This window comes from Punctularia strigosozonata (assembly GCF_000264995.1).
Source record: "Punctularia strigosozonata HHB-11173 SS5 unplaced genomic scaffold PUNSTscaffold_5, whole genome shotgun sequence".
NCBI lineage: Eukaryota > Fungi > Basidiomycota > Agaricomycetes > Corticiales > Punctulariaceae > Punctularia > Punctularia strigosozonata.
The window spans coordinates 2,243,515-2,271,234 of record NW_006767437.1 but is presented as its reverse complement, the minus strand read 5'-3'; the positions used below and the strand labels follow the sequence as shown (position 1 = coordinate 2,271,234).

Genomic DNA, 27,720 nt, shown 5'->3' with positions numbered 1-27,720 from the left:
TTGGGCTGTTGCCAGATACCCCTGAGGACGTAGATGGCTAGAAACATTCGTGTAGATGCATCTGACTTGTGTGAATGGACTGACATAGGGTGCACTGCCACATCGGTGTATCTACGCCCCATAAACGCGGATATACCTGTTGCACTCCGAGTAAAATATTGTTTGTGGGATGGATATTGGGTGTAAAAATATCTTCTTTTTTTCTGGGTCGATGTGAATCTTCTATACAGGTCCTGTTACGTCGACGCACTCGCCGGAGCAGCCGTTGATTTTAAAAACGCTCGACGCACTTGCGGTATTATTTCTTTTTGATTTAAAAACTTCGACGCATTCGTTTTTCCCACGGTAAACGCGTCCATAAATCACGATAAAATGTGATCCAGCTGGAAGTGCAGTGGGGCGATTTTTAGAGATAGTTACTGACCCCAGAGCTATTGTATTGGGCTCACAGACTGCCTTGCACGGTGTCTATCATAAACATTTTATTGGCGGCTGCGCTGTGATTCAAATTTGCTCAGGATGGTCCCTGCCCCTTGATATCTTGCTATTCTAGTCATGTAGGCTACAATTGACCAAATCTGAGTCGGACGGGATTGAGGCTCAATTCCTAGCTGGGCCGTGGGTAGGGCCCTGTTCCATGCCATAACAGGTTTAGCGCCGCTGCCGTGCTTCACAAACTTGGTTGACACGCGTTCGCGAGTGATCTTACATTCGAACACCGTGTTCATAGCAAGGTTCTCCGGGTCGGTGTCGATCGTTCTCATCGATGAAGTCGAATACTCATTGTACATCATGTACACACGTAACTTACTCGGGGTCTATCGACAATCGTGCGTATTTTAACGTATTGGCCTTCATACTTCCGCTATTGCCCGCATATGCACCCCTCTCAAAGGCCGCCCTGTGTTCGCCGATCAACACTGAACAGGCGCACATGCGCGTGTATGCTTCTAAGGCTGACCTTGTCATTGGCCGTGCATCGGAGGTGATGTGGTGTTATGCCAGAGCGCGAGAGGAGTCACCAACCAGGGAGGGCATAACATACTCTTCCAGGGTGAATCTCCCGGATGCCAAACCCACAGATGTCGTGCGGCAGAGATATCTATCATTACGGACTTCGGATCGTTGTTGTCGATGAAATGCGATTGACGTGGTTCGGGGCCTGAAGGCAGCTTCAAGGACAGCGGGTGCAGCTTTGTTGTAGTATGCGTGTACGACGATGCCCGTAGACGACGCGGACGGTCCGGTGGTGGCGGACCGCGGTTCCTGTGTCATCGTTCCGAAGGGCTCCGGCCGCGACCCAACGATATTCCGCCTCTCGGGGTCAAATAAACGCTCCCCGATTGGTCCGGCGCGTCGGGCTGAATCGGATCCGGGGCACTTTTTGAACGGATCGTGACGTTGCGCGAAACTTCACTTCGCACTTCATCCACCTGCCAACCTCCCTACTAGACCTTTACCCTCCCTTCGTCTAATCTCTCGTCTCTAATATGCCTTTCGCTCCAGGTACCCGCTCGCCGTCCAGCATGCATGCAACACGGAAACTGACCACCTTCTGCAGGTGACTCCGGCAAGGGCGCCAGCCTTTTCAAAACTCGTTGTGCTCAATGCCACACCGTTGGTGCCGGCGAGGGCCACAAAGTCGGCCCTAACCTTCATGGGTGTGTAACATTCTGTGCTGTCACGTCACTCCGGACTCTGACGCCTTCGTGCAGTGTCTTCGGTCGCAAGACCGGCCAGGCTGAAGGTTTCTCTTACACTGCTGCGAACGTCAACAAGGGTATCACCTGGAACGAGCAGACGTTGTTCGAGTACCTCGAGAACCCCAAAAAGTACATCCCCGGCACGAAGATGGCATTCGCGGGCTTGAAGAAGGAGAAGGACCGCAACGACCTCATTACATGGTTGAAGGAGTCGGTGAGTAATGCCGCCCTCGCTTCGTCCAGGCCTGTTCACCAACATGAGCATTCTAGACTGCATAGACGCCTCTCCTTAGACTCGCATTATACACTATTATTCACGATCCCCACTCTATTGGTAGACGATTAGCATGTGCGCTGTCAATTACACGAGGATACCACTATTCACGACGTTTTTGAGTGATACCTCGGCTGAGTGATATGAGCTTTCGCGTTGTACGAGCTGACTGAGCCATCTGCAGCGCAAAGTCAGATTCGCTCCGGTAGGATCATCCCTATGAGTGCCGATCCGTTCCCTATGACGCACGTTGACGTTTGAGGATCCCGTACGGGCCGTCAACAACGCACCCGCTGCTCTACATCTCCCGTTGGGAATGCTCAGCCGAACATCACGTCTACCCCTTCTGCGTTCAACGCGTTCAGAGACTCCCTGGCCAGCGCTGACATCCAGGACACTCTCCTCCGCCCTGGACCCGCTAAGCCCTCACCAGCCGTTGCGAATGCGTCGATTTCGCGGCCAACAACCCAAGCAAGAAGATGTTCCGTCAGCGAATCCCATTGTCCTCACCATGATGCTAGATGAATCGACTCACGCATTCCTTACCGGGCTTCGAAGCAAATACTTCCCGGCGCATCGTAACTATCTCGTAGGCCCCTATTCAACAACCCGCCCTCGATCCGCTGATCAACCTGTTCGTGTCGATAGGAGGCACATGTAACTTTGTTCCACGCCATTCCGCACGATGCCATGGATGTTGTAAGCTGCGTCTTGGACGCCATATCGCAAGAGCAGGTCGCGTTCGACGTGCATGTGGATGAGCCCTTCTCCCTCGGACGACGCGGCGTCGCTGTGCCGGTTACTGGCCCGAAATGTTTACCGACACCAATGGTGCATCATGCACGCGCTCGACCCCTCGACCGCCTCCAAGTCATCCACGCGACGCTCCTCTCCCGCTTCCGGGATGCCGGTCTCGTCTTGACCAACCAAGACTGTCAGCGGCTAGCTAAGCCACATGTCACGGTTCAGAATAAAGTCGGTGAAGACGATGCCAGAAGATGTATGGACGAAATCCGGATGCTCTTCGATCGCGCGGGTAACAAGGGAACGACAGACGTGGTACGCGACGGGAAAGCCATAGGCATAATGATGTGGGAGTACGAGTCGTCGGGAAGGTGGAAATATGTTCGGAATTGGTTGTTTTCAGGGAGGAGCGAACAGGGACAAGAGGGACGTGTATAGTTCCGATCACGTTGACGGAGTACATTCGACCATTGATGTTCGATGTTAGATTCATGCTACGCACATAAGGTAGGGTGATAATGCTCACGATGTGGCGCCTGTTTCGTGCTTTCGCGAACTGCCGTTACGCGTCCTTATGGGCTACGCCTGTGACCATATCGCCGCCTATAAGTAGGATGGGCCGAGGGCGCTGACTTCCCCAACCCACGAAGGCCGCCTTTCGTCGAAAACGCTCTCAGCCTCCGATTGTTTCGCGCTGTAAAATGTTGCTGTTCACTCTACTGGACCAGATGTTCCCGCCCAAGGCGAAGTGGACGCCGACGGATATCCCTGATTTGGACGGCAAGACATTCTTGGTGACCGGGGGCAATACGGGACTTGGAAAGGAAACGTGCAAACACTTGCTCCTGAAAGGTGCGTGTTCTACCGTGGTTCGTTGTGTGTACTGACGATGAGGCATACAGGTGGCGATGTGTGGTTCACAGCACGGTCTGCGTCGAAGGCCGAGCAAGCCATCGCAGAGCTGGAGAAGGAGACCGGTCGGCAGGCACGGTTTCTCCAACTGGACCTTAGCGATCTTTCTAGTGTGAAGCGCTCAGCAGAAGAGTTCAAGACGTACGAAGCTCTGTTTACTCCCGTCTCCGCGACCCGTGCTCATCGACGTCTGTATAGGAAGCAGCAGCGCCTTGACGCATTGATTCTCAATGCGGGGGTTATGCATCCCCCAATCGAACAGCTGACGACCCAGGGATACGACATGCAGTTTGGTACCAACGTGCTAGGTATGCTGATTACACCGTACCCATCATCGCCGCTTGAGCTGTAGTGACTTACCGTCCTTTCAGGTCACTTCCTCCTGATTAAGCTCCTCCTTCCTTTGCTTCGCTCCACCGCTACTGGTCCTTTGGCAAAAGGCGAACCCTCTCGTATAGTGTGGGTGTCTTCATCCACGAACTATTATTTCAACCCGCCTGTGAAGTATGACACTCTCAAAGACTCCCCGCAACGAACTGCGCTCGGTATGTCGCAATGATCTCTTCGTTTCGGTTGTCGCATCTCAGTATTTGCATTTAGGAAACTTCCAGCTTTACGCACAGAGCAAGTTCGCAACTGTGATGCTCGTGTTCAAGCTTGCGAAGCTGCTCGAGGGTGATTATGGTGCTAACGGCAAGGTAGTCGCCAATGTTGTAGACCCTGGTGCGTGTAGCTTGCCTGTGTGCTGCACGTCAATTCTTACAGGTTGCTTCAGGAAACATCAGGACGGAGCTTCAACGGTATGCTACTTTCGGGGAGAGGATATTGGTACGTTGTGCTCGTCCTCATGCGTGTGCCGTTGCATTAACGTCCCCGACCGTACAGCATTGGATACTCCTTCATCCGACTCCGTTGGGAGCTTACACGCAACTTTACGCTGCGACGAGCCCGGAAGCGGCAAGGCAGAACGGGAAGGTACCCAATATCCTCTTCGCTTCCGTGTCTGTTGCTCACCAGGTGGCTTCGCAGTACTTCTACCCCTGGGCGAGGACCACAGATCCTGCGCAGGGAACCTTCGATGAACGCGAACAGGACAAGATATGGGACTTCTGCGAGGAGGCCGTCAAACCGTTTGCATAGTCTGCCTTTGGCAAGATCGTGGGTTGTCAAAGCCGTGTAGTTGTTTCGTGCTTTAGTGCTTCCTGCTTTGTCGGCTTTGAGGATGGTACTACTTTGCTATTTGTGGTGCACAAACACTGCCTCAACTATATCTCCATGCATCAGCCTGCGCCTTACATAAGGGGAGGCCATTTAACTAGCGGAAGTCGCGGTTCGGATGCTCCGGTGGACAGCCTCGTCCATAGTGTATATAATCATCGCTCTGCCACCTTAGCGCGGGCCGCCACTTCCGTCGCAATGTCTGCACCTCCCGACTCGAACAGGACGCTATCAGAAAAATACATCCAAGATTGCTTCCACAGCTACCTTCGCTCGTCGCTCACACAAGCCAAAGCCGAGCGGATCCTTGATGTCGATGTACTGAGTTCCGCAGAGAGTGATCTCATGATCACTGGTGCGTATACATCCTTGCTCGGCTAATATTCCAGCGAGCTGAATGCTTTCAAAGGCCCTGCGCTCTGTCTCTACTTTGCCGCGCTCAGATCGACCACGAACCCCCCCTCCGTCCCCTTGCCCAGGAAGGAGAAGAACCTACCCCCCATCGAGCTCTCTCCGCTCAACTGCCCTCCTGCGTTCCTCGGCTTCCTGCGTGTGTGGACAGCTCACGTCCAGCAGATACAGAGCCTCACTCCGGAGCATCAGCACGATCTCGCTCGCATCATCTGTGGCTTGGCTCCCGTGTCATCCCCGTTGAACGTGAACCTCAATCGCATCGCGGCCGACCTCCGCGCCGTCGCTATCGAAATCAGCCAGAGGAGGTCTTTCCAGGACAAATACAATGAAGACCTTCAGGCTGCGATCGATGCCGGCGACTCGACTCGTGGTCGCACAAAGGCGTCGTTCGCGCCGCCCCCAGCGTATACCCCATCCCCCTCTCCCTCGCCGCAAGGATCGCCTCGCAAGCGACCAGAGCCGCTATCGGTTCACCCACCCCACCCTTCGGAGGCGGCCAACCCAGCGCTGCTCTCTCCTCCACCCACGTCAACGTCCGCGCACTTCCACCACTCGTCTGCCGCCAGTTCGCCCAGCACACCGTCTTCCACATCCTCCTTCTCCCGCTCACCGTCTCCCTCCCTTCTCGCTGACTCGCCGACGATCTCGGTGATCCGCGAAACATTGTACGCCGCCCTCGGCGACGTGCTCTCCCGAGTACCGTCCCTAGGGAGGCTCATGAAGACCGATCCTCCTCGGGCCTACTTCGCCGCCGTCGGCTTTGCCATCCTCGAGGTTTCCACAACCTCTATCACCGCCGACGGATCGGTGGTAGGCGTGTTGGGCAGTGTCGTCACTTTAGACGATTGTCCGCCTCCGCTCAGGCCGTTCATGACCGAGTTGGCGGCCATCGGACACGCGGCGAAGGAGATGGAGGAGCAAGACGACGCGCATGCGATAGAGTTGGCGCAAGTGGGACGGGAAGTTCCCGAACCTCGGCTGGAACGGGTCAGACAGATGCTGGAGAAGGGCGTCGGCTTCCGCGTACGGAACGGCGAGGCGGAGGATGAGGGAAGGAGGAGCACTGAAGGACGGGCGGTGGCTTTCACGAACAGAATCAATGCGTTGGCCCTGGGCATGACGCGCTTGCGGCCTTTCCGGGAGCGCCAGGACGAAGTGTTCAAAGTGCTGAGTGGTATCATGCAGCGGTGACCTGCTGCTCGTCGTTGATGCCAGCGTCGATTCGTTATTACCGTTATAGTTGAACTTATTGTGCCTGCCGTGTACGACGTAGTGTATACTTTGTAATCCGTGTAATTTGTAGTTCTGTAGCACCGAAGATGCAAAGCCCGTTGATCATGAACGCAAATTCCCACGATCGCGCGCTCTCGTGTTGATCACCTGCCCCGACAGCCCCGACGCGCTGCCCGCCCTGATACGCGCCTCCTCGCCCGCCGGCTCACGTTGGATGGACCTCACCCACATTTCTGCCAAGCGCAGGTCCTCCGACGACCGCCCCCTCCCCGCCAAGAAGCCCCGGAAGGAGGTGAGCCGTATCCTACTGCCCCTTGCCTCCTCCTTTCTCATACGTTTTTCTATGGTCTGTAGAAGCCTTCGTCCTCGAGCAAGCGAAAACGTGCGTGGCCTCGTCCCTCTTCATACTTACACCGCCCTCATTGTTACTCTAGTCCATGGCGAAGAGCAACCTGGCGGCCTAATCATCGTCCGCGCCTCCTCCGTCCCGCCTGGCCCATCCTCCTCGCGAAGCTTCAGTCAACCGGCGACCTCCTTTTCTCAAGACGCTCACGCGGACACCTCCCACCGTCTACGCCCACTTCACAAACCAAATTCTGCACAATCTCAGCCAGACCCGTCGCGATCGGCGCGTCAATCACGATCACATGCCAACATAACACTGCAGGGGATTCCGGAGGACGAGGAGACGGAGGAGCTGCGGTCGATGAGGGCGGAATCGGATACTCTAAGACGCAAATCGCAGGCGGGAGCCCAGCAAGTCCGCAACACCAGCATACCCCCCGAGTTCCAGCTTCCCCCAGCCTCTTACTCGCAATCTTCCGCCCCTTCAACATGGGCGAGCAAAGCAAAGCCACCTTTGAGCAAAACCTCGTCGCAGTCACACCAACCGAAGAAGAAGGGAGGGACATCCGCGCGTAACGACGTCGAACCAGACCATCGAAGGCGAACCTCGATGAGCGCTCGCGGTAAACGGGCAAGCTCGAGCTACCAGAGCACGGGCGTAGTCAGTGCGTCAGCCTTTCCTTCGCTGCACCCCTCCGCACCTGTGCCATCGCGGCTTCCACCACGTACGGCACCTTCGCTCCTCCGCCGCTTCCTTAGCTGCACGCCGTGTCTGACCGCCCGTATCCCCGACAGCACATCCGCATCCGTCGGTTCCCACCTCCAGCTTCTACAAGCACATCGACGTTGAACTACCGGAGCCTCAGCGAGCACGCCAACTGTTGGTATGGGGTACAGAGCGCGCGATACAACAGCCACCGAAAGCCTCCAAGCATGCGAACGGTAAGAGCCCACCTGGTTTTTCTCCTGGTTTCTTATGCTCGTGCAGTCGCTAACCCGCCTTGTCCTTCGCAGAACTCCCGCCGTTGACACCAGAAGCTAGTCGCGCCCTCAAAATCGTGCAGAACGATCTCGTGCGGATGCTCGCCGAGAAACGGATAGACATACCATTGTACGGTTCCGCCATGGGCAAGCAACCGACGCCGGTCAAGGAGCAGAACGAGCAGAACGTCAAGAACCGCGCTCGCGAACAACGCTTTAACGCAGAGATCGATGCGTGCGTATCTGTGGTGCTTGCGCACGCAGAGGAATTTCTAACCTCAACCCGTGGCCAGGATGAAAGCCGAGGACCAAGCGTGGGCGAAGGCGGCCGAGTTTTACAACTCTTACCAGGCAAGCGTTTTGGCCGAACTGGAGACGAAGAAGCTGCAGAAAGCCAAGGCGAAAGCGGACCCGGGTGCGGACGACGTCGACGACAGGCTATTACCGCCAACATTTCGCGGCCCCGGCGGTGTTCAGCTCGCCCGTGCAGTTTTAGCGGACGAGATACCGAGGCGGAACAAGCTCGCCGAGCGGGTCAGCGCTCTGCCGTTCGAGGTGGGCAACCGAACGTTCGCAACTCGACGTGCCCTGACTGACTAGTGTGAATGTAGATCGACCGAATGCACGCCAGCGTCAGCGCCGCCCGGCTGTACACTCACGCAGTGGAATCTCATTTGGATTCCTACTTTGCGTCCCTCTCGCTCGCTACGCACTCCTCCACATCGGCCTCCACCTCCAGACCGCCGCGTCTCAACCCCGCGCCCCGACCCCTAAGCGAGCCTCCCGCCGCCAAACTGGACGAGCCGCGAAGCCCCCGCGACCTCCTTCGCGCGTTGGCACGCGTCGACGTCGAACGACCGCCAACGAAGGTTAGCGAAGCCGCGCGGAAGGCGATGCGCGAGGTGCAGCGCGCGGCAAAAGAGCGGGCGGACGTGATGCACACGCCGAGGAAACCGCCTCCTACGCCTAGACGAGATCGAACTCCAGGGCGGGAGCGGACGCCAGGCCGGAGGTAGCGAGACGGCTCATAATTATTATGTTGTATTTGTTTGCTTCTCTATATCGCGCGTCAGGCGCCGCCCCACAGTCGATTTATATCCCTTGCGTCATGTATCGTGGATGTTTTACTCGTTCTCACCGGTGGCTAGTCAGAAGAGTGATCGTGCAGACCACGAGGACTGCGGTCATGTTGCAGGCCAAAGGTCTGCACGTCGGAAACGCAGGTTCTTGACAAAAACTCTCGCAAGAGGGTAGCGTTCGGGCAGCGAAGATGACTATGTTCCCCACCCGCACAACCACGTCATGAGGGTTGTGGGTCATGGTAATATAGTAATATATCGCGTCGTTGGTGATGGTACATACAATCGCCGTCTCATTTCTACTCTTCAGCGCGACGGCGTCTACGCATCGGGTCGTTTATACGAAACATCCAGACGGACCTGGAGAGACATTAGCGTCGACCTTGGAGCAGAGCGCGAGGCGTCGGCTTACCCAGTTGTTGTACAGTTCTCCGGGACCGAGGAGGGTGTCGTTTCCGTTGCGTACCGTGTCCGGGTTTAACCACGCTGCGAGTGGCTCGTGGAATTCGAGGAATGCGGCGCCTGCAGGCGTATGTCAGCATCTGACCTTCAACGTTCGTAGGAGTGACATACCGCCGACGCCATAGCCCTCGCCCGTGCCAAACTTGCCCGTACCGCCGTGGATCTTCTTTCGCGCGTTGGAGCGGTCGTAAGAGTTGGCGGTGTAGAATTGCACGCCGGATTCTGCGCGAACGCCGTACTGCGTTAGCTCGTGCAACCCCCTATCCCAGATCTTGGATAGAAACGTACGGTTGGTGAAGAACGAGAGCTTGAGCCCGCTCTTGTCGCTCGAGAGCTCGACGACGGGCTCGTCCGTCTGCGTCGTCGTCGTGCCGCTCTCGACGACGGCCTTGAGCAGATCCACGTCGTCCGTGAGCTGCGAAGCGGGGACGATCACCTGCGGCGGCACGAGCGGGGCGGAGAAGGCGTAGAACTCGTCGTAGCCGACGCCCTTCCCGGTGTCGACGTCTGGCCAGCCGTCGCCTATAAGTTTGCCGGTGGAGTGGTCGTGGTAGGTGCCTTTGGCGGGGGCGAGCGACCCGGCCGAGTTGTAGTTCTTGTCGAGGGCAATCGTGGCATCGGACTGAGCAGCACCAAAGGTGTCAGCCCAACGTCATAGAGAGGAACCCTAGGCGCACCTTGATCTTCAGCAAGTGGCCCTTGACGTCGGGTTCGGGCCTGACGGACCGGGGCTCGCCGTCGGGGCGAAGGGAGGCCTCGAGGTTGAAGCCCCAATGCTGGGTGAGGTTGATCGGGGTAATGACCTGTGGGAGCGTCAGCGTATGTTGATGATAAGCGAGATGGATGAAGGCCGACGTTCTGCCCCTCGACAAGTTTGGCGCGATAGACGAGTATGACGCTCCCGAGCGTGAGTTGGTCGACGTCGGTTTTCGGTGGAGGAGGTGCGCTCAGCAAACCGACGAGGACCTGCATTCCCACGGTTAGAGATTGACGGATGGCGAGGCAAGATGCGGGCAAGTACCTCGGATCTGACGGAGCCGGGAAAGCCGCCTTGGCCGTCTTTGCTAGTGATGGAGAATATCTGTGCTGCAGGCAGAGAGGCGATGGTGTTCTTCTCGGCTGGGGTGAAGAGGGCGCTGTGGGACGGGTCGAGTGGCTGCAGAGGGTCGCCACGTAAGGGTACGGATGCAAAGGCGGGTGGGAGACATCCCAGAACGTACCTCCCATATGCGCTTGTCCCAAGGGTCGGAGCCGGGACCGGAGTGTAGGCAGACATTCTGGTTGGCCTCGGCGCTGTTGGAGGCAGGGGTGATGACGCTGGTAATGGTGGGATGGCGAGAGGAGGTGAGGGTGTGCGCTCCTGAGAGGATCTGTCAATATATGCGCATATAATGGGGTGGGATGTAGTCGCTCACCGGTGGGGATGCGGTTGGTGTAAGGACCGATGACGGAGTTGGTGTACGGCATTTTGGCATGGTCGGACGGATCCTCGGGCCCGACCAGAACATCGTGCGTCTACGGTCGGACAAAATTACGCTGGGGACAACGTAGGACGATGATCGATGACGCACCCTGCCGTCTGCCTGGACGAAGAGCCTGTGCAGGGTCAGGCCGCGAGGGAGGACCTCGAGGGCAAGGGCCGGCGCCAGGGAGGGCAGGGCGAGCAGGATCGGCTTGAATCCATCGTCGGCAGACATCGTTCTGCAGGTCGCGCGATGAGGTGGCGATCGGAGGAGGCGAGCGGCGAGCAGTCTGGTCGGACGGCGGGTGAGCACGGTGAGGACGGCCATGGGCGTGGCGACACGAGAAAGACATACGCACGGAGGTTGGTTCAGACGACGTCGAGGAGCGAAGATAGGGCGAGGGAGGCGGCAGGGCTATATTGCGCAGGCGCGAGTCAGCTGGAGGGCGGGCGGAGAAGCATCGGAGGCGGGGGCGTGACGGCGACCCGGATCGGTAGATAAGATCGGGGCCTGTATGAGTATCATCCCCGGCTGTCCCTGGCCGACGTCGGACGTCCTCGTCTGTCGTCACATGCGTCCACGCTCAGCTTACCGGCTCGGACGCGCCGTCGCGATCCTTAACTTGAGCCGCGTCGCCACCAGGCCACCCAGACGTCCACGATGATCGTAGCGATCGATAAACCGCTCGTCTCTCACATTCCCCGGCCTCGCCCAGCGTCATAATCTAATCGACAGCCGCCCCGCACGCCTCAGCATCCCGCGATGGCCGCCCAGCTGCCTATCCCCGTCTACACCAACCTCACCGACCTCTACCACGATCTGGGCACCGCGACCAAGCATGCGTGAGTCGCATCACCATGCAGCCCCCGTGCTCTGCTCTGACGACGTCATATAGCGAACGCTGGTCCCATCTCGCAGAAGAGTTCGAGAAACGCTACGGGCGCAAGCCTGCCTACATCGCCCGCGCACCAGGTCGCGTCAACCTCATCGGCGAACACATCGACTATGCCCTCTTTGGCGTCTTCCCCGCCGCCGTCGAACGAGGTCCGAGCTTTCGACTACGCTTATGTCCTTTGCTCAATTCTCATCTCCAGACATTTTGATCGCGTGCGCACCGCGTACAGCGACCGCGTCCCCCGAAGCCGAAGAACCCACATCACCAGGCGCCGTCACCGCCCAGAACCTCCACCCAAAGTATGCGCCCCAGACCTTCGTCCCCGTCAAGAAACCGACGAGCATGTTCAAGCGATCCGAATCCGATGACCAACCACCGGAAAACGCCGTCCACGCCGAGCAGTGGGTGCTCGACATTGACAAGAACGAGCTCCGGTGGGAGAGCTACGTCAAGGCGGGGTACTACGTGCGCACCAGCCATATCCCCTGCCCGTGCTGTCCTCCATGACACGTTCCTAGGGCGTGTTGAACCATTACTACTCTGGCTCGGCTGAGGATGGGCCCATGCCCGTAGACCTCTTGTTTACCGGTTCCGTCCCTGCAGGCAGCGGCCTCAGTTCGTCGTATGTGTTGTGGACGACATGCTTTCACCTTCGCGCCTGCTCACGCTACCATCAGTGCAGCGATGGTCGTGGCCAGCACCCTCGCCTTCCTCGCCATCAACGGCAAGCTCGAAGACCCATCCACCGCGCTCAGCAAAGGCGCCCTCGTCGAGATGGCGATGGAAAACGAAAAGCGCGTCGGTGCGACGGCTCCTCCCCTCTTCACTCTGTTGAAGCTCACGCATATCTACCTCTCAGGCGTCAACTCTGGCGGGATGGACCAAGCCGCTTCCGTGATCTCCACCGCCGGCTCGGCCCTCTACGTCAGCTTCTTCCCGAAACTCTCCGCCGAACCGACCCCGCTCCCAGGCTCGCACCTCGCCGCCTCCTCCTCGTCCACCGCCACCACGGCCCAACCGCAAATCATCACTCAGGTCGGCAGCCTCGAGCAGGGCAACTCCAAAGCCACTCTCGTCACGGAGGCGCCATCTACACCGCAGACGACCGGCGCGGTGTTCGTATGCGCCAACTCGCTCGTCGTCTCCGACAAGGTCGTCTCCTCCAAGTTCCGGTACAACCTGCGCGTTGTCGAGACCCTGGTCGCAGCCCGCGCGCTGGGGCGCATTCTGGGTGTTCCGCTGGACAAGACCGGCGTGAGAGAGAAAATCACGCTGCGCGAGGTGCTCGGGCGGTGGTTGGGCGTGGAGGAGACGAAGGGCGGCGACGCGGAGATCGACGTGCAGACGCTGAAAGAGGGCTTGAAGAAGATTTCGGCCGAGTGCGAGCGGCTCAAGCCTACCACAAGCCCATGTGAGGTCATCTTATTTTGTTCTGTGCGCTACTCGCATCGGTTCTGGTGCTGATGGCCGCTTCTCTCAGTGTCAGGGACCGTGCCGGGTGGAACGGAAAGCTTTGCCGACGATTCGGCCCAGCTCGGCGTCACGCTCGACGAGATGATCGCGCTCTCTGGCCTCTCCCCCGCCGAGTTCCAGGAGACGTACCTCTCCTGGGTCGACGTCGAGGCGACCCACTTTCAGCTGTACAAGCGTGCGAAGCACGTCTTCGACGAAGCCTGGCGCGTACTCGAATTCCGGGACGTGTGCCGTCAGTCGTCCGGGCAGAGTTTGGAGGCGACGTTGACGAAGATGGGCGAGCTCATGAACGAGTCCCAGTCGTCGTGCGCGGAGTTGTTCGAATGCTCGTGTTCCGAGCTCGACCAACTCACCGCCATCGCCCGGGAGGCCGGCGCCTACGGCTCGCGTCTCACAGGTGCGTGACTCATCGTTCGCCCATTTCACGCGAGACACCGACTGTGAATGGTGGTTGTGGATAGGAGCTGGATGGGGCGGCTGCACCGTCTCGCTCGTACCCGAGTCGGAGGTGGATAGCTTCATCGCGAAGGTCAAGGCTGCGTACCCTCCTTATAAGGGCCTCGAGGGCGAAGCACTGCACGAGGTCATCTTCGCCACCAAGCCAAGCAGCGGTGCCTGCGGTACGTTCTTCTCGACGTCTCTTTGGGATGTCTCGCTGACCTGTCCGCGCCCAGTGTATAAATTTACCGAGTAGTGTGGTGTGGTGTCTAGAGAAAGGAACATGTAACAAAACCCGTTGTATCATCTATACTAGACGTGAACGCTATAAGTACGATGACAAGCTTCCACATGGCCTAAACAACAGGAACAGGCCAAAACTGACAAGAGTGGGATTTGAACCCACGCCAGTATACACTGATGAGAACCCTGACCTGCCAAGCAGGCAAGCTTTCGCTTGAGTCACACGCCTTGGACCGCTCGGCCATCTTGCCATCGTTGTAAAATGTGCTTTGCTATTATATATATAGAAGTGATTTATATTCGGCCAAAATGTCCGCGCGAGGAAATTGGCCCAATGACGTGATCCCCATCATGCTACTTACCAAGTTGTCTAGCGCATAGCTGGGGTCATACAAGTAACACGGCCAGCCTGGCCCTGAACATGGCGAGTTTGTGAACATGATTAATTGTCAACTGATACTGATCCCCGCCGTTCAGTTATACCAGCAGCGCTTGGCTACGTAGATCTCTCAATCAGCTTTTCTTCCGAGTCCATCCTGGCTGATATCGCGTCCTGATGGAACGTGTGCCATGTATCTGATCGTCATATCCAATGGACTAAAGCTTGAAGCCACTTGCTGCCACAGGATGCTCACATATACAAAGCAGCGGACGCGCGCTGATCATTCATCAATGTCAGAAAACTCCGCATAACTTTACAGAACAGGCAGTCCTGAGTCGATGATGAAGTCTCCAAATAGCGCAGGATACTAACTCTCGACGAATTCATATGTATAACGGATGCGTGGCACAAACCCGTCCTACCACAGCCGACGCTTTGACCGGAAAGCGTCATCTCATAAGGTAGAGCTTCTGATTTGTTCGAGTATATTTGTGCACGAACTAAAGGATCCGCAGTTAGGTCATCCAAAATTGACGCACACTCACGATTCTAGGACCTCTTGGATGATGCTTCCCTGAAAGTAAATTATGACTTTCCTATATAATGTGCTCTCTGAGTTGATTTGACACCCACATTCACCTAATGGCAATCCCTACGACACTCGCCGATACCTATGGAGCGCTGTTCCTGGGTGTATGCATCTCTGGGTTGCTCCTCGGTATAACGTGCCTTCAACTGTGACCCGTGCATTTCCACACCAAAATGTTCATAGTACTGACGTTCATATTTAGCTACTTGTTCTTTGACAGATTCCCCAAGGAACCTGCGTTCACAAGAATTGCTGTAGGTGCCCTCAACGCATGACCCTTGATGTAGTCATATAGAATTTAACGGTCTATGTAGGTTGCTGTGATGGGACTTCTCGACACAACGGCGTTCGCCCTAAACCTTCACGCTCTGTACCACTATATGTTTGCCAACGGTTCGGAACTGAATGACCTACTCAGCCCGGTCTGGTAAGTGCACGCTGCCATGGATTCATTGGTCGTAACCTGGCGATTTCTAGGAGCTTGAAGGTAGTCATCTGCCACGATACAACTTCAGAAAATACTCACTCGGGGGCTCGAAGCTGTCTATCATGATCAGTGATATCCTTGTGTCAGGTGTTCAGACCGTAGGCACACGTCTATCAATTCTTCAACTACTCGATCATTCTCTGACACTCGTACAAGCTGTATTGCATCAGGCTGTGGAAATGTGTGTCATATCTGTACTATACACGTCGACACTGTGCTGATTCCAAAGGTCAAGTTGCCAGTACCAAGAGATTTCTGCCATTCATTGTTGTACGTGCAATTTTATCTCTCGCCAGAGTGCTCCGTAATCGCATTAACCGTGTTGTAGACAATCGCGGTCTTAGGAGGCTGGGGTACGTAGTTCTTGATATCCTGCGTGCGTCGTAGCACTCATGTCCGCACGCAGCAAGCTGTTTGAGTGCGCGTGCTCATCTCACCATCTTTATTATCCTCTATTTTCTGATCAGTCAACGATCTGTTGAATAGTGAATGGAATCCAAGGGTGCGTGTGGCTCGCACATATCTATGGGTTGGAATCTTGAAGCAGAACATACCGATTCAGGCTTCTGTTGAAGGACTTCCTGCAAATACAACCCGAACGGGTGCGCATTAAGCATGACGCGCTGTCATCGAAATACTTACTGAATTATATTAGACCACGGTTATCTATATCCCATTTACAGTGGCGACAGCGGTAGACATCGTAATATCCGGGGTTACATGCTATTATCTGTATACGACCATGCCGAGGTTTTCCCCGTAGGTCTTTTGCCGAGAAACAGTGGCCGTACTGCCTGTGCAACTGATTAATCCAGCACACGTTCCATCGTTGACGAGTTGATTGTCTGGGTGATCACCACCGGTTCTTTGACAAGGTTCGTGCTATTTCATGGATCTTCTCCGGAGTCCGATTAACTGAATAGGACGGTTATCCACTAGTGTCAGTGCTGCAGTTGTTCTTGTCCTCGTGAGATGACATTTTTTATTGTTAAGATGTGTCCATTTTCTCATGCTAATCACTCAGTACATCGCCATGCCGGATACGCTGGCTTATCTGGCATATGGAGTATGTTATTCGAAGTTGTATCTGTGCAACTACCTCGCCATGTAAGTTGCATTAATCAACACCGCGATCCTAGGCTCAAAGCAACTCGTCGATCTGTTCAGGATGAACACAAGAGAGAAGCTGCGTTACAAGCTTAAGAATGCCGATGTGATTGCCCTGAACACAGTTGACTGGACCAACGAGACTATTATCAGTACTTGATTAACGATGCAAAACAGAAGGTCCAGTATCCAGCACGGTGGCACCCGCAGTGTCCAACATCTGCGTTCCATGGCTGTTGAATTGTATGTGTTTGTTTGTTTGGTAGTAGCGTGCAGATTGAGAGCGGCTCAGATTATAAGATTTGTCATGGCGCCCGTGAACTAATCAGAAGAACGACGAGAGTGATATACCTTCCCCTCGCTTACGCATGCGAGTCCGGCACGCATTCGTGCGTTTTTGTGGTCTCAAGCGCACGCATTCGTGCACTCGCAAATGAATTGCTGCCTAACCTCGGTCAGAGTACAGATAAAGCGTGAAAATTGCAACAGAAAGACAGTTTGTGTTTTGTCGCCCCGAAGGCACCGAAGGGTAAGAGAAAAGAGCTGATGTTACATGCATGCTGAACAAAGACCTCAAAGCCGGAGATAAACAGGCGAGTTGGTCGTGGAGACCGAGACCGAACCCAACTCCTTGGGGTGGCTCGGTCCCCACCAGGTCTGACCGGAGAACTCGCGCGAGCGCTGCTGCAGGTTCTGCACCTGCCGCGTGCGCCCGCGACCGGCGGGGTCGTTCTTGAAGTCGGGGATCTCGAGTCGCGCGGGCATGACGCTCGTGCGGCCGTGGAACGATCCTTCAAAGGCCGGGTGGAGGTATACCGACGCGGGCGAGTTCGTGGTGTGCGCGATGTAGTTGAGCACCGAGTCGATGGCGAGAGTGGGGAAGTGGACATTGAGGGCCGCGTTGGACGTCGTGGTGAACGCTTTGAAGTGGGACGGTTTCGAAGTCGCGTTATAGAAGCTGATGTTGGCTTCGAGAGGGCTGAATAACGGCGGGTTGGGTATATGAAGTTCATCTAGCACGGGAAGCAGGTACTGACCTGTTCGTGGTCGCGACACTCAAAGTCGACTCTGTTTTGCCGTAATTGTACAGATGGACGTCGGCCTTGATGCGCGCATTGCTGGTCGTCAAGGAGAGCGACGTTGACGAGTTGTAGACGCCGGTGATAGGACCATTCGTGGTGTGGATCTCGGTGGCCGGAGATTGAACAATGTCGGATACCTCAACGGCGCTGTTGGTCGTGATGATATTGATGCGTTCGCCGCCCAAACTCTGCGTCATGGTTAGCATGATCGGGAACAAGCAGACCAAACGTTGTCTTGCCTCGATGACCGCGGGCCGGTTCGTGCTGCGGAGAGTAATCGAGTCGAAGTGATACACTCCCAGGAAGCTGCCGACGTGGGTGGCAAAATTGTGCAAACTGGTCGTGAATTTCTTGATGTGGCCGGGCGAACGTCTGGGACGCGGGAGCTTGGCAACGAGGCGGAAATCTAGGCTCTCCTTATTTGTTTGGTGCTTCCAGTACCTCGGAGTCTGCAATAACGGAGTCGTTAGCCGCGCGGATATTGGATGACCACGTCCGACATACGAAAATTCCGACACCGTGCTGGTCGTCCTCGCGACTGAGGCGGCATACGCTCGCCTTTTTCAGGATACGTTCTAGCCAGTAGACGACGGAGACCTCGACCTCGATGTCGTTTCCTTCGTGCTCGCCTTGAACTATGTCGAGCTTGCCGTAGCTCAGAGCCCCTGTTGAGATGAAGAAGAGATGCTCCGCGTCGACAGGTAGCTTGAAGGACGTGGTACGGATGTAGCGTTCATGATCGTCGGGGTAGGGATGTGCCTCGGACCATTGATCGCCGTGCACGCATCGCTCGATGTGGCCATCCTCCGCCGACGGCCAACCCATGCCGGTCTCCACGTCCTGCGCGACGGCACGCTGAAGATAAGTCGACACCTGCGGTGATCGCGGTTGAAAATCATACGCACGTTGTTGTGGTTGCGCCCCCATCTACCGAGATCGGCGATACTGCCGGTCAGCATACCGACCAAGACCCAGATGAGAACCGCTACAGCAAAAGCGCCTAGGAATCGTCGTCGAGCTGCGCGAGTCGCCGTACGCTCTGCGTGTTCCTCGAGAGCACCTGGTGGATAAGGTTTGTAGAGTATATTGCTGCTCGGTCCTGCGCCGTACGCCGGTGGCGGGCCCTCGGCGAGCAGTCGGCTTTCGCTGGTGCGCTGGGCCTCTGGGTCGCCAACTCGCGTTGGCTGGTTTTTTGCGTCGGCGGCGCTTTCGGTTATGATCATGGAGGCGAGGAGGGTAGGGCAGGCGAGCTCGCGTAGGCGCCGATCGTTATATAGGCCCTGGCCGCTCCGTTCGGAAGCATGTGCTTGAAGCTGCGCATCACTGCGGTGGGTTTTTCGGTTGGTTGTCGCAGCCTATCTCGCAGCCGCGTTTGCGGTCCCGACGAGCTCGTACAGCGCGGCCCACCCGACGACTGCGGCGTGGGCGTTGTCGACATCTGCCTTGGCCACCGGGTGACTATTGCGATTGTGCGACGCCGTCTGAGCACGCGAGGCAGCATACCATCGTGAGAATTTGATCCGCCCTCTGTAACTCCTATCATTTGGAACGCAAGATAGAATTACCAGGGCCTTGGCTAAGCTATTGGGATCTCCCCCTCGTAGGATGCCAATAACACCGAGCACACGAAGCCTTGCCTTGCAATCTCATACATAGCCCTCGGAGGGAACATCGCGTACGTACTGTCGTCGCATGCGAGGACCCTCGGACCGTCTCGCGACGTCAGTTTCTGGTTGCAAACTATGCATCGCGAAGACGCCAATTAGGACGGTGTGTATAACAAGTCTAATATCGCAATCTCTACGAATTCTCAGGCCGAGAGGCTGACGGGGACGCAACCGAGCGCGACCAAGCCACGCTGAGACCGCCGTCAATGTTTGCTTTCCGTACGAATGGACGCAATTACGTACGTAGTTGTTGTCTTCGCAGCAAACAGGTGATACGCTGCAGCTATCGCCGCCGACACCAACGCCGGAAATGGGGCTGCAGTTGACCCCGACTTCACCGGTCACCGACTCGACAACGACATTGACCAATTTCAAGAGCGTCGCAACGCCGGGAGAATCCGCCTACGGCGACAAAGTAGTGAGAACGGTGCGGTCGGCGATGTATGCTGACAACGCACCTTCTGGACCACTGGATCGAGCCGGTGTTGCACTGGCTCTTGGTCGCGGACGCGACGGCGGCGAGCGCAGCAAAGGCAACGAGCAGGGAAGAACGAGAGAACATGACGAAGATGATGACGACGACGACGACGACGATGAGGTTGATTGAGCTGAAGTGTGCTGCGTTGAATTCGGCTGTTCGACTAAGGTAGGAATGTGTACGCCCTACACCTTTATAAGCAGCCACGGATCCCGACTACAGAGCAGCATCCACGAACCCTCGCAGGGCGTCGCAGGACGTCGCGGCGTCTTGGCCGAACGAAACGAAGTGAAGGGAGCGTTGCTGACGCCGTTTTTTGACATCCACGCGCTCTAAGAACGTCGATGAATTTCCGAGCTCGCTGCCCGACTGGCCAGGTGCAGAAAATGCGGCGCTATGCAGCTCGCGTAGGAGACGGCGGCGAAAATCGAAGACAGCGTCCATCGAAACGCGGAATCGAGACGTTGCTGCCAATTTACGGAGAGGCACTGCCCGACGTCGACGTGTGTACGTCAAGTGGGGGAGCGCTTGGCGCCTGCCTGCGCGTCCCCCCGATGTGACTACACACACTGAGGCCTTAGGATCGGTGGACGAACGTAAACGCCGGAGATCGTGGACATGTAAGAGAGGTCGCCTGTGTGACGTTCAATATAGTAGCAATGAGGAAACGCAAACCTCAACGATTCGGGAGCTCGAGGCTGCATTCACCGCGCATCGTGCCGGACTGGTTCAATCGCGACACATTGAGAAAGGAGCATGCGTTGAAACGAAGTTCGACCTTGTCTAGTCGCGTATCCGCTTGTCCAGGGGAAAATCCTTGATCTAGGGAGTTAAACTCGATGAGCTGACGTTGGACGTGGTACGGCTTGGTCCTAGGCGCAGAGGCGTGTGCGGATGGAGGTCATGAGAGACCTCCAAGCAAGTTCTCAATCGGTCGTCAACTTGTAGTGGCTGAACATCTATAACACTGCCAGGACGGTGCAGTAGTTGCTGAAGCATAATCGAAGTGGCTGCGATTGTTCCGCCGTATGAGAAAGATCCGACTAACAAGTCAAGACCAGGTGGGCGTAGCGTCAGATACATGCATGCAGGTCGAAGTTGGAAAGAGGCCCGCGACGGCCTCCGAAGAGCCTAACCGGAACGAATCACATCCCACAATAACCGTGTTATTCCTTGCGATTCAGAAAACTATATGACACATTATAAACAGCGGACGGGTCATATGCTAGGTATTGGTACAACAAGAACGGGACCGATGATCGATGCGATGCGTGGTTAGCGGATGGATGGATGGGAGGGGCGAACGACGGAGGGTGTGGATGAATGCAGATGCAGTTTGAGAGGAACATGCCATGGACCAATCACCAGAACAGAAAAAGGAAAATCGATACCGAAACGAGAGACGACGACGCATGAGCGAAAGAGACGCAAGGAGCGCTGTGAGCCAGATATTGAACAAATCGAGAGAGAAAGAAAGTGCAGAACCAAGATTAACGCGGGCGCCGTTGGAGGCGCGCACCGAGCATATCTTACACATCGCCTGGTGAGGAATATCTCCCTCGCCCCAAGCGCGTTTCACGACGGTCACCACCCAGCGTAGTGGTAGTCGTCGGCCCAGCTCTTGTTCCTCGCCAATGCTTGCTTCCTCGCCTCCTCTTGCGGGTCAGACCCACTTCCACCAGCCTCGTTATCGCCATTCGTGGTCGTCAACGGTCGCAGGCCGCCACCGAGGGCGTTGGGTCGCTTCCGGGGGCCGACCATATTGATCATGCTGACCTGTCTCTCCCATAGGAGATTCCGGCGGAGAGACTCGCTGAGCTCGGTGGCGAGCATCTGTCGACGCGTCGTTCGCGGGGTAGTCGGAGCAGCAGGGGTTGGCAGGTTATACGGGTGACCGGCAGGTAACGGGACAGGGGTCGGGGCGACGGTCGAACGGGGCGCGGCAGGCTGAGTCTGGGAGCGATACATAGTGTGTTGCTGAACGGGGGGCTCGAAGGCTGGACGTATCTCGGGAGGCGGGGGTTCCTCCCTCGCTTTCTCCCTTCTCCTGCCGTTCGCGAGCTCCTCCAGTTTGCGCTGGGCCAAACTCTTGGATATCCCGCCGGTTTCTTCGGCACTGTCCGAGTCGTCCTCCATCTCGAGCTCTTCCGGTCGGCCCTTGGGCCTGTAGCCCGATTTTTGTGCCGTCGCGTTGAGCTGGGCGGGGGCTGGCGTCGCGGTGACCGTCGGCAGAGCGGCGGCACTCTTGCTCGTCTTCAGCAGGCTGGTGCCAGGTGCACCGCTGACTTGGACCTGAGCGCGCGGCGGGTCCGGTGGCGGGGGCTTCATCGAGGTCATGCCCATGCCCAGCCGCGCCATAGGGCCCAACGGACCAGCACTGGCCTGCCTTCGAGGCGGCGCCTGCTGCTGCTGCTGCTGCTGCTGCTGCTGCTGCTCGCCACGTGACGGCTTTTCTGGCTGCTGCGGAGGCCGCATACCGACGACGTCATCGCTCGAGAAGCCGGCGCGGGCATACGGGTTGCCGGGAGCGAGGGCCGTTTCGGGATGGAAGAGCATGCTGAGGAGGCCGCTGCCCGTCCGGTTCAGGTTCGAATAGCTCCTCTTCGGCAGCTTCGCGAACAGGTCGCGTTGCCGCTGCGCTTCCTCCGCGGCTTCACGCAGACGGATCGCCTCCAGCTCCTCCTTCGTCCGTTTCTGCGGCCCGCTCTTCTTGTTATTCTGACTTTTCTTGGAGGGGCCGGCATCCGACACATCCTCCGAGGCCCAGTCCGAGTCGTCGTCCGTCTCCGTCTCCGTGTCCGACCAGCTGTCGACCACGATGCCGCGCTTGCCTACGATCTCAGCGGCGCGCTGGGCGGTTGCCGATTTGGCCTTGCCTTTACCCTTGGCGACGTCGGCCTTGGGCACGCTCGTGAGCTTCATCTTCGCGGCCGTACGAGACTTGGAGCCATTGGACGACGTCGAACCGATCTTGAAGGCGGCGTGCGGCTTAGGCTTGTCATTGGCCTCTTTCTCCTTCTCCTTCTCCTTCGTCTTGACATCCGTAGTCGCACGTCGGATAGGGCCCGGGCGCTGAGGAACGGGACGACGTTGCGAAGTTAATGCACGTATTGGTTCCTTCCCTTTGCGACCGCGCGCGTGACCGCCGATACCGGACGACACGGTGGTGGCAGACGCCACGCGCTTCGGAGGGGCCGATGGCGCCTTGGTCGTCGGCTCTTCATCCGCCGCTGGGCTGTCCGAGCTGGCGGTCACCGATGTGCCTTCCGACGTGACCGAAGAGCCGCCTCCGCGAGGATCACGCGGCGAGAGAGCGTCGCCCGATTGACGATCGGGCGAATCGTCCTCCGGGCTCTGCTTGAGGAAGAAGCGCCGTTCAGACGCCTTGAGCGTATCGTTGTTGGCGTCCGAAGGTTTGGCAGGCGTGGGTGTGGGGCGCGCGATGACGGTTACACCAGGGGCGAGCGCAGGTTCGAGGCTCGCGGTGGCGGGTGGCGGCATAGCACGAGGGGTAGGCGCCGCGTTCCGAGGAGGAGGGAGCATATCCGTAGGAGAATGCGGCGGTACCGTGAGAACGGACGGGGGCATCATGGGGACCGGCGTTGCCGGAGGTGTTGGATGCGGAGTGGGATTGACGACGACCACTTTCGGTGCGAGGGAACCGGGGGCGCTGTTATTCGCGCTCGTAGTCGTCGATGCGGGCGGCGGCGAACTAAGCTTGCTGATGACCGGTTCCGGAACAACGGTGAGTCGTGGCCTGGATACATGTGGCTCGACCGAGGGCGAACGCAATCTCCCGTTGTGCGTGTAGACGACTTTCTCGGGGAGCATATCGCAGATGATCTTGCCCACCGACGACGTGGAGGTTGACCGTCGCACAGGCGGACGAGGGGGATCCGCATCGTCGACGGAGCTGGCAGATTCCGACGACACCGCCGAAAGTGCGGAAGGAGAGGGGACACGTTCCCAGCAATCATTACCCCGAACTACGTGAAAGAAAAGATCCGGGGTTAGGGCGCGGGGATGGAGCGTCGGATGTGTCATGAGGGATTTACCATCTTTGTCGTCCGCGTAGCTCGGGAATGGGTAACCTGAGACGCGTTGTTCTTCGTTGGCCCGGTGAAGCAGCTTGCCGTAGTGCGTGGACGGGTCGTGGGATGCGAGTTCTCGATACCACAGTCGCCAGGAGATGTTCTCCAGCCTCTCGCCGTCCTGGAGCGAGTCTTTACACCGGGAGAACACTGGTTGGTGATACCGTCAGGAAGGGGAGAACTCGAGCGGCGAATAATTACGAACCTATCCAAAGGTTCGAAACGGCGTCGCCACCGTCGATTTCTTGCAGCGCATCGGGCGCAAGGTTGAGGACGGGTTGGGTAAAGTGAGATATCATGTTTGATAGAGATGCTGTTCGTGTTCACGACCAAAGACGGAGCGGACGGAAAATTCCAGCTTGACAGGGGCCTCTGGAGGAGGCGGACAAAGAAAGCCGAGACGGATCGAGGAACGAGGGAGCCAATCGGTCGCGTCGTCGAAAAGGCACGGAACAAGGGGAAGAACGGTTCCGAATAGGCCCTGAACGTGTGGCGCGCGCTCGACACCGGCAGAGACGCGAGTCCGGGCGGTGAAGGGGACGGCGGGGACGCTGGACGACGCGGAGAACGACGTCGAGGAGGTTGAGGGCGACGGGAGAGGCGGAGATGGGCAACTGGGCTGCTGGCCTAAACATTGAAGAGCCGGTGCCTGCGGCCAGGCGGACCGACGTCCGGCACGCACTCGTACGAAATCACGCGCGTCTCCTGGACCCCCGCGGCCGCACGTTCCATCCGATCCCGATGATATATATTTCATCTCTCTTCGTTCTAGCCAACACGCGCATCCGATATTGCAAGTACACCATGCGGCTCTACCAGCGGACCACTCGTTCAGCAACGCCTCCAGCAACAACTGTACAGTAGTACTTGGTTGGAGGGTCGGGCGCCCGCTGGTTTGGCAAGGGGTCCCCGGAGCGGCGTATTGGCTCCTTCCTTTTGCCTCTCCCGCACCTCGGGCCCAAGAACATTTCCTTACCCGGCCCCGGACAACTGCACAGCCCGGCCGGTGGACGTACTGATCCCTGCACCTTGACCGCCCTCGTCGCCTGTCTGTTTACTCCATCTTCCGCTCCAGTGAACGAGCTGCATGGCACGGAACGCACTCGACCCATCCCCAGCTCGGCATGTGTAATCGACGCTCCGAACATATGCCGGCTCGCTGCGGTCCTCGACACCACGCTGTAACGCGTAATCGCCTCGCGACGCATGGCAGAGGCGGGCGAGCGCGGCGGTCACCTGCCTTCGCGCGGCCTCAGTCGCGTCTCAGGGTCATCCCAGAAGCTCGTCAGCCCCGTTGCACTCATCCAATACGCTGCCCCAGTGGGCTGACAGCATCCGCTCTCACTGCTTTGCTCGTACTGCGGCCCCGTCCGCGTCGCGGGAGACCGCTCGCCGCCCGCATTGATCCTGGCGCCAACCCCAGACTTGGTGGGAGCGCACCCACCCACCTCGTCCGACTTCTCAAACGGGCTCTTCGTCCGACCTCACGCTAGAAGGTGGCCCGCGGTGACACGCCGCTGCACTCAAAGCCCACGCTGCGGCGGTCGTGGTGGTTGATGATCAGACATCAACATCCTTATTTTGGCGTTTGGAGCGCAGTCCCTATGCGTCCTATACATCGAACAGTCTATCTGCTCCACAACTCTCTGCGTAACCCCACCATCCCTGCGCGCCCCAGTCCCGTCTTTTCATGACGTCTCCCGTTGACTCCTGATTTATGCTTTTTTCTAACGCCGCACCCTGTCCGGGTACCCACGCAGGTCCTCAATTGTTATGCTTCTTCATTTCGTGGATCGACCTTTACCTGCAAAGCACGGGGTTCATCATATGCGCTTTGGGCATTGGCCACGCATCTTGTCGCAAAACGATGTCCTCGGCTTCGGATATGGCGCCCTTGGCTTCTCGCATTCCCGTCAAAGCCCGGAAATGACTCAAACTCTATCAAACGTTTCTCGCTTGGTACGCCGATATGCGATCCAAACTCTGAGTTGAGGTTGGTTTCTCTTTACAACGTCTACGGCCTTTCATCATTCTTGGCGCGCAAATTCAGCCAGCGGCTCTTCGCTATTCGCCACCTTGGACAAGGAATATCGTCGGCGCCAGAAATTGCCTCCGCGAAGGCGAAGGGTATAATGTACACGGATGTCCTCGATCGGGGCCCGATTAGATCCCATTTCACCCTTCTCCTGTCATGAACGAACCTGCCGTGCCAATTTGCCGGATCGCGCCGCTCTTGCTATTCCCGTCCTCTTGCGAATAAATCCGTCGAAGTCGATCAGACCTTTCTCCCTGGACAACGGGGACTGCCGACGGCTCTTGCTCTGCGCATACTCGGTCTCTCGTCGGCGCGGTGCTTTGCACCAGAACGCGCAGTTAGCTCTTGCACTGTGTACATGTATCTGGCCGAAAATGGATTGAGCTCATCATTTCCCGCTTTCTTCGCAACCGAGTGCTGGCACCAGCGCATGAATTATGAATAGCTCTATGAGTAGGATTCGAACCATGTCCGCGAATCGGCATCGGCTACTGGTCTTGTCCGCGACGGAATCTCCTGGAGGTCATTCAAACTACTTCCCGCCTTATCTCAGAGCCCGAGTGGCGTGAGGTGCTTTGCTGGTTTCACTACTATACCACCAGAAACGACGAACAGATGACGGATAGCGTGTGGTGAGACATGCAGAATCCCCTCTACTCTCGCTATTAATAGCGTGCATTTTCCCTCGTTTGAAGTGGTTTATTCACGAACACTCGCCGAACGTCAGCTTATCAGCCGTATGTCTCGGACCTCGTCGTGCTTGTAGGGTGCCATCAACACCATTTATATCGATGCGGGTGCTGAGCGGACCGCGGATGGACACCTCTCAAATGCGGCGAGTGCCAAATTGGACGTACCGCATGTGCGCAATAGCACGACTTGGATGCGCCCCACGCTTTCTTCTACCTACCTCCCTTTGTTTTGTTAGTCATAAATCCATCGCACTACTTCCGCTAGTGAGTTTAATGACGTTCGACACACGTCCCTCTTACACTCCAGCTATTATCCATGCAACTGGATGCTCATCTGCTCAAAACAAAGAAATATTCTGTAACATCGTCTGTAAACCCGCTCCTTTTCTGAGCAAATCCGTCTCCCGTCGCGTGGAGCTCGCAATTCTTCTCTCAACTCTGTCGTCGGGCGTACAATATACCATGGGGAAACCGTCGGTGCCGACAAGCCCAGGTTGTTAATCTTGCCGTCGCTGGCCTGCACATGAACGGGTCAGCATGTACCGAGATAGAGCTACCCAGACACTCGCAGATGCGGAGCATATATGCACCAAGATGGCAATTGGAACACTCTAGGTTCTAAAGACAGCGGACCCCGCGCACGCGGCCGATTGTTCTTGGATGTCCAAGTGGAGAAAGTCGAGGCGCCGGTTGTGGTTGTCACTGTCAGGCCCTGAATCGCCCCGCCGGTCCCTGACTCGCGGATGCATTCACGGCGGGAGTTTCATACCGCAAATCCGATCGAAACTATATTCGATTCCAAAATCCCTATAAGGCATTTAGATTTAGATAGAAATCCGCTTTATACGGAATTCGGCACTCATAATCACAGCCAGTCCGATATGGTAATCGAAACTTGAATAAAAAACCTGGTCTTGATCTGAAGTTGAAAGCCGATTTCTACTGAAATCGGCATTTTAAGAATGAATTTACATACAGGTCCGACCGATACCCAAAATATCAGTCCGATCGAAACCTAAATCGTTACTTTAAGAGTCGAATTAAGTATCGACCTACATCATACTTGAAGTTCAAACTACGTTTCTACTCAATTCACGGTGACAGTACACGGACCGAGCGAAGACCGACCGGGTACCGTGCGATCACAGGGCTCACCGTTCCTTCTAAGTCCGGTGATGGTCTGCTGTCATCGGTCGGTCATCGTCAATCTCGCCGTACAGTGGATGTCCAAAG

At 56.8% G+C, this 27,720-nt stretch overlaps 8 protein-coding genes and 1 non-coding gene across 9 annotated transcripts; 5 read left to right on the top strand and 4 right to left on the bottom strand.

Annotated features, from left to right (window-relative positions):
- Positions 1-1,429: 1,429 nt before the first annotated feature.
- PUNSTDRAFT_52199 (cytochrome c C1) lies at positions 1,430-2,729 on the top strand (the record flags this gene model as incomplete). Its single annotated transcript, XM_007383325.1, has 5 exons — positions 1,430-1,506; positions 1,562-1,661; positions 1,716-1,917; positions 1,974-2,566; positions 2,626-2,729. Coding segments are annotated over exons 1-4 (322 nt in total), but the record flags the coding sequence as incomplete, so codon positions are not given.
- Positions 2,730-3,422: 693 nt separating this feature from the next.
- Positions 3,423-4,773, top strand: PUNSTDRAFT_113367 (NAD(P)-binding protein; the record flags this gene model as incomplete). Its single annotated transcript, XM_007383324.1, has 7 exons — positions 3,423-3,573; positions 3,624-3,774; positions 3,832-3,941; positions 4,005-4,178; positions 4,234-4,356; positions 4,409-4,608; positions 4,663-4,773. The coding sequence occupies 7 exons, from the start codon at positions 3,423-3,425 to the stop codon at positions 4,771-4,773; spliced, it is 1,020 nt and encodes a 339-aa protein (XP_007383386.1).
- Positions 4,774-5,049: 276 nt separating this feature from the next.
- PUNSTDRAFT_102136 (uncharacterized protein) lies at positions 5,050-6,610 on the top strand (the record flags this gene model as incomplete). Its single annotated transcript, XM_007383323.1, has 2 exons — positions 5,050-5,206; positions 5,261-6,610. The coding sequence occupies 2 exons, from the start codon at positions 5,050-5,052 to the stop codon at positions 6,454-6,456; spliced, it is 1,353 nt and encodes a 450-aa protein (XP_007383385.1). The 3' UTR covers positions 6,457-6,610.
- A 1,132-nt stretch (positions 6,611-7,742) lies between these two features.
- On the top strand, positions 7,743-8,903 carry PUNSTDRAFT_52198 (uncharacterized protein; the record flags this gene model as incomplete). Its single annotated transcript, XM_007383322.1, has 4 exons — positions 7,743-7,785; positions 7,858-8,059; positions 8,118-8,379; positions 8,436-8,903. Coding segments are annotated over 4 exons (912 nt in total), but the record flags the coding sequence as incomplete, so codon positions are not given.
- A 321-nt stretch (positions 8,904-9,224) lies between these two features.
- PUNSTDRAFT_113365 (galactose mutarotase-like protein) lies at positions 9,225-11,062 on the bottom strand (the record flags this gene model as incomplete). The annotated part of the gene is made up of 10 exons (XM_007383321.1): positions 9,225-9,263; positions 9,316-9,425; positions 9,477-9,587; positions 9,654-9,987; positions 10,043-10,168; positions 10,221-10,331; positions 10,387-10,521; positions 10,586-10,725; positions 10,781-10,880; positions 10,937-11,062. The coding sequence occupies 10 exons, from the start codon at positions 11,060-11,062 to the stop codon at positions 9,225-9,227; spliced, it is 1,332 nt and encodes a 443-aa protein (XP_007383383.1).
- Positions 11,063-11,590: 528 nt separating this feature from the next.
- Positions 11,591-13,982, top strand: PUNSTDRAFT_102133 (Galactokinase; the record flags this gene model as incomplete). The annotated part of the gene is made up of 9 exons (XM_007383320.1): positions 11,591-11,670; positions 11,724-11,872; positions 11,923-12,188; positions 12,242-12,345; positions 12,401-12,525; positions 12,583-13,134; positions 13,204-13,593; positions 13,658-13,816; positions 13,871-13,982. The coding sequence occupies 9 exons, from the start codon at positions 11,591-11,593 to the stop codon at positions 13,888-13,890; spliced, it is 1,845 nt and encodes a 614-aa protein (XP_007383382.1). The 3' UTR covers positions 13,891-13,982.
- Positions 13,983-14,015: 33 nt separating this feature from the next.
- On the bottom strand, positions 14,016-14,128 carry PUNSTDRAFT_t53. The gene has a single exon. It is a non-coding gene; the product is annotated as a tRNA-Leu (tRNA).
- A 2,713-nt stretch (positions 14,129-16,841) lies between these two features.
- Positions 16,842-19,753, bottom strand: PUNSTDRAFT_126011 (uncharacterized protein; the record flags this gene model as incomplete). The annotated part of the gene is made up of 7 exons (XM_007383319.1): positions 16,842-17,421; positions 17,480-17,973; positions 18,029-18,379; positions 18,430-18,847; positions 18,932-19,060; positions 19,208-19,264; positions 19,650-19,753. The coding sequence occupies 7 exons, from the start codon at positions 19,751-19,753 to the stop codon at positions 17,016-17,018; spliced, it is 1,959 nt and encodes a 652-aa protein (XP_007383381.1). The 3' UTR covers positions 16,842-17,015.
- A 1,500-nt stretch (positions 19,754-21,253) lies between these two features.
- PUNSTDRAFT_133873 (uncharacterized protein) lies at positions 21,254-24,059 on the bottom strand (the record flags this gene model as incomplete). Its single annotated transcript, XM_007383318.1, has 2 exons — positions 21,254-23,910; positions 23,966-24,059. The coding sequence occupies 2 exons, from the start codon at positions 24,057-24,059 to the stop codon at positions 21,254-21,256; spliced, it is 2,751 nt and encodes a 916-aa protein (XP_007383380.1).
- Positions 24,060-27,720: the final 3,661 nt, after the last annotated feature.